Raw genomic sequence first — 13,913 nt, forward strand, 5'->3', positions numbered from 1 at the left:
AAGGTCAATTTTTGGTTATTAAGTGTTCTACAAACTCTAGGAATTCTGATTATGGGGAAATCGGTCATAAATTTACTTCATTATAGTTCTGCAGATGACACCACCCTTATGGCAGAAAGTGAAGAGGAACTAAAAAGCCTCTTAATGAAAGTGAAAGTGGAGAGTGAAAAAGTGGGCTTAAAGCTCAACATTCAGAAAACGAAGATCATGGCATCCAGTCCCATCACTTCATGGGAAATAGATGGGGAAACAGTGGAAACAGCGTCGGACTTTATTCTTCTGGGCTCCAAAATCACTGCAGATGGTGACTGCAGCCATGAAATTAAAAGATGCTTACTCCTTGCAGGAAAGTTATGTCCAACCTAGATAGCATATTCAAAAGCAGAGACATTACTTTGCCAACAAAGGTCTGTCTAGTCAAGGCTATGGTTTTTCCTGTGGTCATGTATGAATGTGAGAGTTGGACTGTGAAGAAGGCTGAGCGCTGAAGAATTGATGCTTTTGAACTGTGGTGTTGGAGAAGACTCTTGAGAGTCCCTTGGACTGCAAGGAGATCCAACCAGTCCATTCTGAAGGAGATCAGCCCTGGGATTTCTTTGGAAGGAATGATGCTAAAGCTGAAACTCCAGTACTTTGGCCACCTCATGCGAAGAGTTGACTGATTGGAAAAGACTCTGATGCTGGGAGGGATTGGGGGCAGGAGAAGAAGGGGAGGACAGAGGATGAGATGGCTGGATGGCATCACTGACTTGATGCACGTGAGTCTGAGTGAACTCTGGGAGTTGGTGATGGACAGGGAGGCCTGGCGTGCTGCGATTCACGGGGTCACAAAGAGTCAGACACAACTGAGCAACTGAACTGAACTGAACTGAACTGATTTCTGCTTTATATATTTTATATGTTCACTTACCTTAATAAGTAATGCTTCATTTGTAGCTTCAATTACTTCATTCCTATCTTGGACTTGCTGATGCAAACTGCTTACAGTGTCCTGAGCTTCTTCTAATTCTAGTTTTGCTTTCTCTAATTGTTCATTTAGTTGCTGAACAGAAGTCTTTTGAGAGTCAACAGAAATCTTCCACTTTGCATGGTTTTCCTGATGTGAAATCATCTACAAAGCCCCCAAATTGAAAAGGAATGGAAGAAAGAAAATAGGATAAAGTTGGTTTCAATAACATTCTAATGCTTTCCATTTCCACTTGAAATAAAAGCAAATTGTTTATAGTTACAAACATAATTTCTCAACAAACAACATATTAGAGGGAAAATAGTCTTAAATTTACTTAAGAACAGCTAACTAACTACAATGGACTACTTTCGGATACTGATTTGAAGAAATCAGCTATAAAGACATTTTTGAGGAAGACAAAATTGAGGAAATCTGAACAATGACTACATGTTTGATGATATCAAGGAATTATAGTCAAATTATAAGTATAAAAATGGCATTGTGGTTTTTTTTTTTTAAATAGTTCTTATCTTTCAATATATTTATTGAAATGCTTATTGATGAAACAATCGTGTTTTGGATTTCCTTCCCTCAAAATTACAGGATATGTGAGAAAGGGAAAAAAGAGAAATGAGAGAGGTTAAAGATATGGTGATCATACTTTCCAGTTTACCTACAATTGTCTAGGTTTTATGCCTGGTGTTCTGGTGTAATTAGTAACAGCACTTTTCTTCATTCTCAAAAGTATTTCCTTTTATGTAAAATAAATAGTCAACATACTTACAAATTAAGTAAAATTGGCCATGAGCGGGCTTCTTGGTAAAGAATCTGCCTGCAATGCAGGAGACCCTGGTTCAATTCCTGGGTCAGGAAGATCCCCTGGAGAAGGAAATGGCAACCCACTCCAGTGTTTTTGCCTGGAGAATCCCATGGACAGAGGAGCCTGGCACGCTACATATAGTCCATGGGGTCACAAGACTCAGACATGAGTTGAAAATTATTGAAGCTGAGCAATATATAGGAAAGAAGTAAGGGCAAACAACTGAATGGGAAAGACTAGAGATCTCTTCGAGAAAATCTGAGATACCAAGGGAACATTTCATGTAAAGATAGGCATAATAAAGGACAGAAACAGTATGGACTAAACAGAAGCATAAGATATTAAGAGACGCAAGAATACAGAAGAACTATACAAAAAAGATGATGAGAGGACAAGATGGTTGGATGGCATCACTGACTCAATGGACATGAGTTTGAGCAAGCTCTGGGAGATGGTCAGGGACAGCAAGGACAGGGAAGCCTGGCATGCTGCAGTCCATGAGGATGCAGAGTCAGACATGACTGAGAGACTGAACAACAACAAATACAAAAAAGCACTTAATGATCCAGATAACCACGACAGTGTGATCACTCACCTAGAGCCAGACATCCTGGAGAGTGAAGTTAAGTGGGCTTTCATGAGGTCGCTAAGAGTCAGACACGACTGAGCGAATTCACTTTCACTTTTCACTTTCATGCATTGGAGAAGGAAATGGCAACCCATTCCACTGTTCTTGCCTGGAGAATCCCAAGAACAGAGGAGCCTGGTAGGAGGCCATCTATGGGGTCGCACAGAATCAGATAGACTGAAGTGACTTAGCAGCAGTAGCAGCAGCAGGAAGCATCAAGACAAACAAAGCTAGTGGAGGTGATGAAATTCCAGCTGAACTATTTCAAAACCTAAAAGATGATGCTGTGAAAGTGCTGAACTCAATATGCCAGCAAATTTGGAAAACTCCAGCAGTGGCCATAATATTGAATAAAGTCAGTTTCCATTCCAATCCAAAAGAAAGGCAATGCCAGACAATGTTCAAACTACCATACAATTATGCTCATTTCACATGTGAGCAAGGTAATGCTCAAAATCCTTCAAGCTAGGTTTCAACAGTACATGCACCAAGAACTTCCAGATGTACAAGCTGGATTTAGAAAAGGCAATCAGAGATCAAATTGCCAACATCCACTGGATCATAGAAAAAGCAAGGGAATTCCAGAAAAACATTTGCTTCTGCTTCATTGACTATGAAAAAGCCTTTGACTATGTAGATCACAACAAACTGTGAAAAATTCTTAAAGAGATGGGAATACCAGACCACCTTACCTGCCTCCTATGAAACCTGTATGCAGGTCAAGAAGCAACTGTTAGAACCAGACATGGAACAATGGATTGGTTCCAAATCAGGAAAGGAGTACGTCAAGGCTGTATACTGTCACCCTGCTTATTTAACTTATATGCAGACTATATCATGCAAAATGCCGGGCTAGATGAATCACAAGTTGGAATCAAGAATGCTGGGAGAAATATCAATAACTTTAGATATGCAGATGACACCACCCTTACGGCAGAAAGCAAAGAGGAATTGAAGAGCCTCTTGATGAAAGCTAGCTTAAAACTCAACATTCAAAAAATGAAAATCATGGCATCTGGTTGCATCACTTCATGGAAAGTAGATGGGTAAACAATGGAAAGAGTGACAAACTTTATTTTCTTGGGCTCCAAAATCACTGTCGATGGTGACTGCAGCCATTAAATTAAAAGACGCTTGGTCTTTGGAAGAAAAGCTATGACAAATCTAGATATAGTATTAAAAAGCAGAGACATTACTTTGCCTACAAAGGTCTGCATAGTCAGAGCTTGGTTTTTCCAGTAGTCATGTATGGATGTGAGAGCTGGACAATAAAAAAGGCTTGAGCAGCAAAGAATTGATATCCTTGAACTGTGATGCTGGAGAAAACTCTCGAGAGTCCCTTGGACAACAAGGAGACCAAACCAGTCAATCCTGAAGGAAATCAACCCTGTATATACATTGGAAGGACTGATGCTGAAACTGAAACTCTAATACTTTGGCCACCTGATGCAAAGAGGCCACTCATTGGAAATGACCCTGATGCTGGGAAAGATTGAAGGCAGAAGGAGAAGGGGAGGACAGGATGAGATGGTTGGATGGCATCACTGACTCAATAGGCATGAGTTTGAGCAAACTCCAGGAGATGGTGAAGAACAGGGAAGCGTGCTGTGCTACAGTCCATGGGGTAGCAGAGTAGGACATGACTGAGCAACTGAACAACAATAACAATATATAGGAAAATTTATACCATTCTACTTCTGAATATGTTAAAAATTTTCCATAATAAAGTTAAAAAAAAATCTCATTTTATTGAGAAAATCAGCTTTGCAGTTGAGTTTCCTGACAATTCTAAAGCCTGTATTTTAAAAATTAGTTAAAATTATCAATCCCTTTTCCTATTTAATAACACACTTTCATTTTATATTCAAACAACAAACACACTTTAAAAACATCTTTCTTAAGAACAACCACAACAAACCTATATATATATTTTTTAACCTGCAAGTATTTATTTTAATTACTCCTATTTGAAGGTTCTTTTTTTGGAAAATTTTATTATCCATTTTATTATCCACTCTTTTCATTCCTTAAAGGTTCCCACAGGTTTGGGCAAATTCATATTATCCTCATGACTATGTTTTGGAGGGACTCTAGGTATGTTAGCAGATTCATTTTCAATCTACTTCACAAGAGCTCTGTAACCCTCAATAATGTTGCAACCAATAGCATGCTGTAACTTGTGTAAATGGATAGGGAAAAGGGTTTCCGGGCACTGGTCAGCTTCTTCCAAATGTTTGGAACCTTGCAGAGACAGAAACTGGTTCTAGGAGCTTTACTATCAAGCCATACAAAAATACTTCACAATAGCCTTTAAGTCATTTGCCATAAACACTGATAACTTTGGTGTTTCCTAGAGATCCAATCGGAGAAGGCAATGGCACCCCACTCCAGTGCTCTTGCCTGGAAAATCCCATGGACGGAGGAGCCTGGTAGGCTGCAGTCCATGGGGTCGCGAAGAGTCGGACACGACTGCGCGACTTCACTTTCACGCATTGGAAAAGGAAATGGCAACCCACTCCAGTGTTCTTGCCTGGAGAATCTCAGGGACGGGGGAGCCAGGGGGTGCCGTCTCTGGGGTCGCACAGAGTCGGGCACGACTGAAGCGACTTAGCAGCAGCAGCAGCAGAGATCCAATGCACTGTATATAAATATTGCATTTCTCTGGGAGGGTGTCTTTCTGTAAGGATCATTGAAAAACTATTCAAAAGTCTTGGGGAGCCTCAGGATGGGTGGTGATCCAATCTGATCATGAATATAAGGTAATGGGTCCAAAGGAATCACTGTCTGGCTGGAAGATCTCATTTATCAAAAGCTGTTCCACAAGCATCTAACTTGCACTGTGACACAAGTGCTGGTCTCTTTGAGAAGAGTGTTTTTACTGTCTGCTTATGAGTGCCATACTGTTTGCATAATGACAGGTCTCTTCCACTCACATCATGTTCCTATGTAGAGCTTTCAACCTTCTATACCACCACAAGAGTTAATCAGACCTACATGTCTGGGGTCTAACCAGAAAAGCTTTGTGCTGGGTGCCTTCATCCCCAACAGCTTCAAAGCCACCAGTGGCAGCCCCTGTGAAAGTGTCCATATTAGGTATTTTCATATGCTGCATATAAAATATTAATATAAGATATTAAACAGCAATACTAGAACCAATTTTTACAATTCATTATTTGTACTATCTGTTTATAAATAATTTCAAGAGGCTTATAAAACTAAAAGTAAAAAATTGGATAATTAAAATAAAAGTAGAAATATAGACCATGTAAAAAAAAGCTTATTGAGTTGCTGCCGGCAAATACTTGAGATGGACCAATTATTACCAAAGATCACCACATTGACCAGCTAATATAAAATAATTATGCTGAACTCATCAGCATTCACATTTGTCTCCAAAGACTAAAGGTTGTAATCACTTGGCCTTAGGACTGGATTGAGCACGCAAATTTGTTTTGTTTGGCAGACACAATGTTTTCAAAGAGATTTGACTCTAAATGCATTTAAGCAAGACATGTTGACCAAAAACACAATTTATTCCTCAAAAAGATGTTATCCAAACTTCCTCAAAACGAGTTTAATATAAATGTCTTTGAGATGGTTAGACAGCATCACTGACTCAATGGACATGAATCTGAGCAAATTCCAGGAGATAGTGGAGGACAGAGGAGTCTGGCGTGAGGCAATCCATGGGGTCAAAAAGCGTTGGACGTGACTTAGTGACTAAACAACAACATTTGCAACAAGCACCATCCAGAAAAATGCTTTATTAGAACACTTCATAAGGAACCTTAAATTTGAATATCTTCAAATACAGTTTAAAAAAAGACAAGAAATGCTATTCTAATTGATAACACTGTCCATCTCTGTAAAGGCTCAGGACATACTGATAAAGGGCAAATTATCGTATTGCTGCTCTAACTTATGATCAGTGCAAACCTTGAAAATTACCACACATTAATAGACTGACATCACATGAAACTGTTTACATTGGTTATTAAATACCTCCAAGTAGTTTTGGCAAGTGTTACTTTATAAAAAGTTATGACAATGATAATAATGTGCCAGGCTCTGGTGTAAGAACATTAACTACATTAATTCATTTAATTCTCCACACAGTTCTATGAAATAGATAGCATTATTATATCCATTTTAGTCAGAGATGTTAAGTTAGTTGCCTACGGTTACATAAGTACCAAGTAATGAACTGAGATTTAGAACCAGTATGCCTGGCTAAAGAATTCAAGCTCTTAACCCATAGAGTATTAGTATATTGGAATATGAAGTGAAAATAATATGTTCAGCCTACCAGAAATGAAAAGACCAAATGTGTTTCTCTATAATAAACATTTAAAGACTAGATTTATACTTTGTTCAGATAGATCAACACACTTTAGCAGGGAGTAATGGAACAACTTAAATTTTTCTTTACCTCTAGATGATATGCTTCTTTGAGAGATTCTACTTCTGTTGACAATTTCTTGATTTCTGCTTGCATTCTTGCTTCTAACTGAGTTTCACGTACTTGAGAAGCCCCCAGTTCTTCAGCTAAATATTTTCCATGAGCTTCCTTGAAAATGACATATTAAGTAAAGGTTACACTACTTGTTTATTTGGTTACTGTAGCTAAACAATTCAGTACATTTATGGAAGTACTTTAATCTTTTGTAATACTGTATGAACACTCATACACAGTTACCTTATTAAATGTACACTTTAAAAAGTGTAACAATCTAGAATTTAATCTAGATATTTAAGAGAGTACTAATGGGAAAGTATCAGTATAGTGTTTATTATAAGTTCACTAATCAATGCTTTTTGTAAAATAAACTAATAATCACGGAACACTGAACTTAGCCAGTAGTCTCCTCTTTAGACATGCCTAGGTATTTTTGCTCACCATATGTGCTGTTTGCTTATCTACAGTTATGCATTTATCAAACGTATCTATGACAGCTGTGTTTTCAACTACAATTATGTAATTTTATTACACATTATGAATACAGATGAAATGCACATGCAAAAGGAATGTTTTTATATGAAAACTAAAGTTATATGCTTTGAGACAATTCAACAAGTGATTCACAAATGTTTGCTACCTAATTCATTGTAAAATATCATGGGAAATCTCATACAAAATATGAGATGCTGTCCTCTGACTGATTTATGAATGTCTCTTAACTCTTAAAAAACCAAATTGGAAGCTATAGATGATGGCATATCAGTGTGGTTTATGCAAGAAAAACTAGGTGGAATGTAATCAAGTGACCCTACCCATATACAAAGAGCCAAGATTTGGTTCCACATTAAAAGGTTAACAAATGACTGTAAATTTAGAATTTGGGGTTAAAATATAATATTTAAACTGTCATTCTTAATAATTCTCCACTTTCAATTAGTTATTTGATTAATTGACCTTGTTTATCAGATAAAATCAATTATACAACACTTAGATATCACTGATAAGGACAGAAATGAGATAAAAGTAGATAGCTTCCCTTCTCCTAGTAGACTCCCAAGTACCTGACATAGTCTAATAAAAATTCCCTATATATTTTTTATTAGTCTAACCATCCAGAAATGTGAATAAAAATGCCATCAGGTTAACCAAAACTAAATGTAAAAACACTTTCATTCAAAATCCATACTGAATTAGAACCACAGAACCATAGTAGAAAGCAGAAAAATCACAAGAACTTTTGTAGAATATCAATAAATACATTTTTCTTGAAGTCTAAGTAATTAAGCCAAGCATATTAATCTAAATATTTTTAAGGCAAGTTGTTAATTGTCTATGTAATACTAGGGAAATACAATTTATATTAGTAGTCTTGCTATTTAAAAGCACTTTTCCTCCCCAAGGTTCTAGACTGCAGGTATCTAACAGTTATAAATCTAGATAGTTTTCATCTATAAATGGCTACAAATGCAAAACTTTTTACTTAAAAAAGATGCATTAGATTTCTTTTTCTGTCCCAGGGGTAGCTCAAATTCAGTTCAAAGTCTGAAAGTGCTTTATAACTTATGTTATTGAAAACTAACCAGTTTGACTAAAATTCAGTTCTGAGAGACTTCCTAATTACACTACAATGCTAGGCTAAATATAACACAGGTGTTTTTTTTTTTTGAGTAATGTATACATAAAACAAAATTTATCACCTTAACTATTTTAAAGTACATTTACACTGCTATGGAACACAACTTTTATAAGAACAATATTCTACTGTCAAAACAAGCAAATGTTAAAAACTTTAAGATTTTCAATAAGGTAAAATTAGAATAGGAAAGAATAGGAATTACTTTCTCTTTAGAGAGTTGCTTTATTTCCTCAAGTTCACTTGAGAGCCTTTCTATTTCTCTCTGTGCTTGGACTTGTTGATGACGAGCCTCCACCAATTCTGTATGAGAGTTCTGCATCTGCTCCCGAGTTAGTCTCAATTCTTGCTCCAAATCTATGGCCTCCTTGTACTGAGTTGCAATGTACTGTTCCTGCTCTTTCATAACCTGAAGTGCACAAGACATTTGTAGGTTTCAAAATAAAATGACTCAGATAACCTATTTCTTACTCTGATTTCTCTTTTAATAAGTGACATACTCCCTCCCAACTAAATGTCTATATATTTTAACATAAATGAATATAAACCACTGTGAAACTCATATTCAGGAAATAAAAACTTTTTTAATAGTAAGAAAATGACACAAGTACTGTAATAAATCTAGGACTCACTGGTATATTTTGCACACCTTCAATATGAAAGCTGCATAATCCTTTAACAGTATGAAGTAACATGACAGAATACATAATAATATAAAGAGAAGAAAGAAGTTAATATTTGATTATCCATGTCAAAGATGGAGAAAATACTGGTATAAATAAAGCCCACCATTAATCCACACAGCTGGGTTAAGGATGACCTTATTCTCTGCAAAAGTGAAATTTGTTACTGGGACTGCTGCTATTCTCTCTGAAATTCCTAAGAGCTCTTGTTAAATTCCTCAGTTAAATCCCTGCGGCGGCTGCTGCTGCTGCTAAGTCGCTTCAGTCCACCAGGCTCCCCCATCCCTGGGATTCTCCAGTCAAGAACACTGGAGTGGGTTGCCATTTCCTTCTCCAATGCATGAGAGTAAAAAGTGAAAGGGAAGTCGCTCAGTCGTGTCCGACTCCTAGCAACCCCATGGACTGCAGCCTACCAGGCTCCTCCATCCATGGGATTTCCCAGGCAAGAGTACTGGAGTGGGATGCCATTGCCTTCTCCAAGTTAAATCCCTAGTAAAGTTCTATTTCTGGAGGAAAAAAAATTCAGTAAAAAGTCAATTAGTTCTAAATCAGCTTGATGACATAGATAAGATGATAGGTAATGACACTTAACTTTAGGACTGATAAGAAAGAAAGAAACCAGTACAAAGCACAAGGAACCTGATGTCTAGAATGGGGGCCCCAGGTCCCATTGTGTATCAGTATAAATCTCATGTAAATACTTTTAGCCAGCCCTTGTTTGAGAACATGAAACAACTGAGTCAACAATCTTTTTCTTTTTCTCACTAGAACCCAAACTTGCTCTCAGAGACCCTGTTTAATATATATATAATTCAACTAGTATTTATTCATGCTTATTATGTGATATGTACTATTATAGGTATTGAGGATAAAGGAGAAAACAGGAGATAAAGTAGTTACCCTTGTGGAGTTTAAATATGACTGGAAGAGACAGTAAAATCAAACACCAGAAGGAGCTATACACTAAGTTTTAAAACTGAGCATAGTATTTAAGAACAAGAAAAAGTTACATCTACAAGAGCTCTTAGAAGCAAATTCACTTTTTAAAAACGCAAGTGGGCAGAATGGGTTCAGAAGTCAACACACGTGCAAACTGATAATATGAAGTTATCAAAATTCATCTGTCAACTCAAAGTACTTGACATCAATAATATACTGTTATCTGTTAATTCATTCTCTGAATAGAGTTCTTTAAGGACAAAGTAGTGCATCCTAGTAATATCTGATCTTCAGTTCTATCACACAGTAGGTTCTCAATTAAAATATTTATTTATTGACCAAGTGGGCATATATCATGGATTTACTATGTAAGAGATATCATGCCAATGCCTATAGGGAATGTAAAGACAAATAACATGATAACTCACCAATAATGAAGTAATTAAGAAGATAAGGAAATTAATAGATATCTGGCACAAATAATTAGCCAGTTTCTGTGCATATTAAATACCAATCACATATAAAACCAATCAGTTTAAAACAAAGATCTGTATCAACCTCGTTCCTTAGGAGGAAAATAATTTGCTTACACTCTCCATTTCTTTCATCTTTTGTTGTGTCCGTTCAGTTTCTTTTTTCAGTTGACTTATCTCTTGTTCATTTTGTAGTGTTATAAACTCTTTTTCTCGAAGTTGTTCTTTGGCATTTTGCAATTTTTCATTCAAACTTTCTATCTGAATTTTAAACAGAGCAATGTTAATGTAAATAAAGAAATATAATTCTTCCATAACTGCAATCCATGTAAGTCAAGCTTTAAACTTGTATATTTAAAATGGCAAAATTTTAAAATGCGTTTTTCTTGAGACAAACATAACTTTGACATAAATACCAGAATTTTGTGCCTAATAAGATGCTTATATGTATACCTAAAATATACTATGTTGCACACTTGGTGTTTTTATTAAGAAAAAAAAAGTATATGAGGTGGTAGATATGCTAATTAGTTTAATTCTGATAATTATTTCAAAATGTGTATGTCCATTAAAACATTACATTGTACACTTAAAATACATGCCACTTTTTATTGTCAATTATACCTCAATAAAGCTGGGGAAAAATTTAAGAGAAGAAAATGAATATAACGTAGCGAGTACAAGATAATTAAAATTATGCATCATTGAGAATTCCCTGGCAGTCCACTGTTTAGGACTCCACACTCTCATTGCCAAGGGATCAGATTCAATCCCTGATTGGGAACCTAAAATCCCACAAGTTGTGTGGCACAGTTCAAATGCAGTATTTTTACTGTATGTATTCTAGTCAAAAGCCATTTTATGTGAATAGTATATGTTTTTAGTTAAGGAGTCATTTTTAAAATAATTTAAGACATAATTTTTAATAATTTACCTGTCTGCTGCTTTCTTTAAGTTCCAACTCTGATTTCTCCACAGTACCCTCTAGTTTAATTATTTTCTGTTCCATTTCTCCCCTGTGCCCACGAATAGTCATATCCAAATGTGTAACCTAAACACAAAAGCAACATAAAGCTATTGTTCAATCTTATTCTAATGTGAAAAACTGTATGCTTGGAATGTTATTTAGAATTGTTTACAGTGGGTATAACTGAAGAATAAATGCACCTCAAATAAATTATTAAAAAGAATGAGAAAAATAATCATTGCTTAATAATACTGGATCTTGAACCCAATATATAATCATATATTCACATAAGTGACAAAATGATTCAAACTTCATTTTATGCTAAATACTACAATGCAACATGAAAACCATGGGATGCAGCAAAAGCACTGCTTAGGAACATCTATGCACTGAATGCATATATGAGAAAAGAAGAAAGATCTAAAATTAATCAGTTGAGCTTCCATCTTACAAACTAGAAAAGGAAGAGCAAATCAAATCCAAACTAAGCCAAAGGAAAAAAAAATGCTAAAAACCAGAGTAGCAATTAAAATTAGGGAATCAATAGAGAAAATCAACAAAGCCAAAAATTGGCTCTTCAAGAAGATTAATAACAGCAATAAGCCTCTAGGCAGACTAACAAAAAAAGAGAGGGAAGATATAAACTGCTAATACGAGAAATGAAAAAGGAGATTTTACTACAAATATCAAGGACATTAATAGGATAATACAGAAATATTATAAACAGCTCTTAGCCCATGAATTTAAATAAAATTAGATGTAATTGGCCAGTTACTCAAAAGGCACAATCTGCCAAAACTCATACAAGAAGAAATGGATAATCTGAATAAGCCTATATCCACTAAAGAAACTGAATCAATGATTAATAACTTTCCAAAACAGAAAGCCCCGGGTTCAGATGGGTTCATTGATGAACTCTACCAAACATTTAAGGAAGAAATTATGCCAATTCTTTACACTCTCACTTAGAAGATAGAAAGAGAGGAAGTACTAACTCATTCTCTAAGGCTAGCATAACCCTAATGCCAACACCAGAGACATTATAAAGAAAGAAAACTATAGACCAGTATCTTTCATGAACATAGATGTAAAAATTCTCAACAAAATATTAGTGAATCATACTCAAAACTGTATAAAAAGAACTATACTCCACATTTGAAAGTTAATTAATATAACTAATCACATTAAGGAAAAAAAAAATCACAGAGGAACCAGAGATCAAATTCCCAACATCCACTGGATCATAGAGAAAGCAAGGGAATTCAAAAAAAAGCTACTTCTGCTTCAATGACTACACTAAAGCCCTTGACTGTGTGGATCACCATAAACTGTGGAAAATTCTTCAAGAGATGGGAATACCAGACCACTTTACCTATTTCCTGAGAAACCTGTATGCAGGTCAAGAAACAATAGTTAGAACTGGACATGGAACAATGGATTGGTTCCAAACTGGCAGAAGAGTACATCAAGGTGTATATTGTCACCCTGCTTATTTAACTTATATGCATAGAACATCATGAGAAATGCTGGGCTGGATGAAGCACAAGCTGGAATCAAAGATTGCTGGGAGAAATATCAATAACCTCAGATATGCAGATGAGAGCACCCTTATGGCAGAAAAGCCAAGAGCAACTAAAGAGCCTCTTGATGAAAGTGAAAGAAGAGAGTAAAAAGGTGGTTTAAAACTCAACAATCAAAAAACTAAGATCATGTATCTGGTCCCATCACTTCAGGGCAAAAAGATGGGGAAAAAGTGGAAACAGTGACAGATTTTATTTTTTAGGGCTCCAAAATCACTGTGGACAGTGACTGCAGCCACAAAATTAAAAGACATTTGCTCCTTAGAGGAAAAGCTATGACAAACCCAGACAGCATGTTAAAAAGGAGAGACATCACTTTGCTGACAAAGGTGTGTATAGTCAAAGTTGTTATATTTCCAGTAGTCATGTATGGAGGGTGTTGGACAATAAAAAAGGCTAAGTGCTGAAGAACTGATGCTTTCAAATTGTGGTGCTGGAGAAGACTCTTGAGAGTCCCTTGGACAGCAAGGAGATCAAACCAGTCAATCCTAAAGGCAATCAACTCTGAATATTTATTGGAAGGACTGATGCTGAAGCTCCAATACTTTGGCCACCTGATGAGAAGAGTCCACTCATTGGAAAAGACCCTGATGCTGGGAAAGACGGAGCGCAGGAGAAGAAGCAAGTGACAGAGGATAAGATGGCTGGATGGCATCACTGACTCAATGGACATGAGTTTGAACAACCTCTGGGAGATAGTGAAGGACAGGGAAGCCTGGCGTGCTGTAGTACATTGAGTCACAAGGAGTTGGACACTACTTAATGACTGAACACAATCAACA

At 36.2% G+C, this 13,913-nt stretch overlaps 1 protein-coding gene across 23 annotated transcripts in view; it reads right to left on the minus strand.

Moving 5' to 3' along the window:
• The window catches only part of CCDC18 (coiled-coil domain containing 18), a 216,461-nt gene that overhangs the window by 82,615 nt on the left and 119,933 nt on the right, over positions 1-13,913 (minus strand). For 20 of the 23 annotated variants that reach the window (XM_055585111.1, XM_055585115.1, XM_055585110.1 and 17 more), the window contains 5 exons: positions 11,519-11,635; positions 10,702-10,845; positions 8,695-8,898; positions 6,827-6,964; positions 911-1,111 (listed from right to left, as the gene is read on the minus strand). In XM_055585111.1, coding sequence (XP_055441086.1) covers positions 911-1,111; positions 6,827-6,964; positions 8,695-8,898; positions 10,702-10,845; positions 11,519-11,635 — 804 coding nt within the window. The remainder of the gene's footprint in view (positions 1-910; positions 1,112-6,826; positions 6,965-8,694; positions 8,899-10,701; positions 10,846-11,518; positions 11,636-13,913) is intronic. The other 3 variants (XM_055585113.1, XM_055585102.1, XM_055585103.1) reach the window with 2 other exon arrangements.

Source organism: Bubalus kerabau, chromosome 6 (assembly GCF_029407905.1).
Source record: "Bubalus kerabau isolate K-KA32 ecotype Philippines breed swamp buffalo chromosome 6, PCC_UOA_SB_1v2, whole genome shotgun sequence".
Classification (NCBI taxonomy): domain Eukaryota; kingdom Metazoa; phylum Chordata; class Mammalia; order Artiodactyla; family Bovidae; genus Bubalus; species Bubalus kerabau.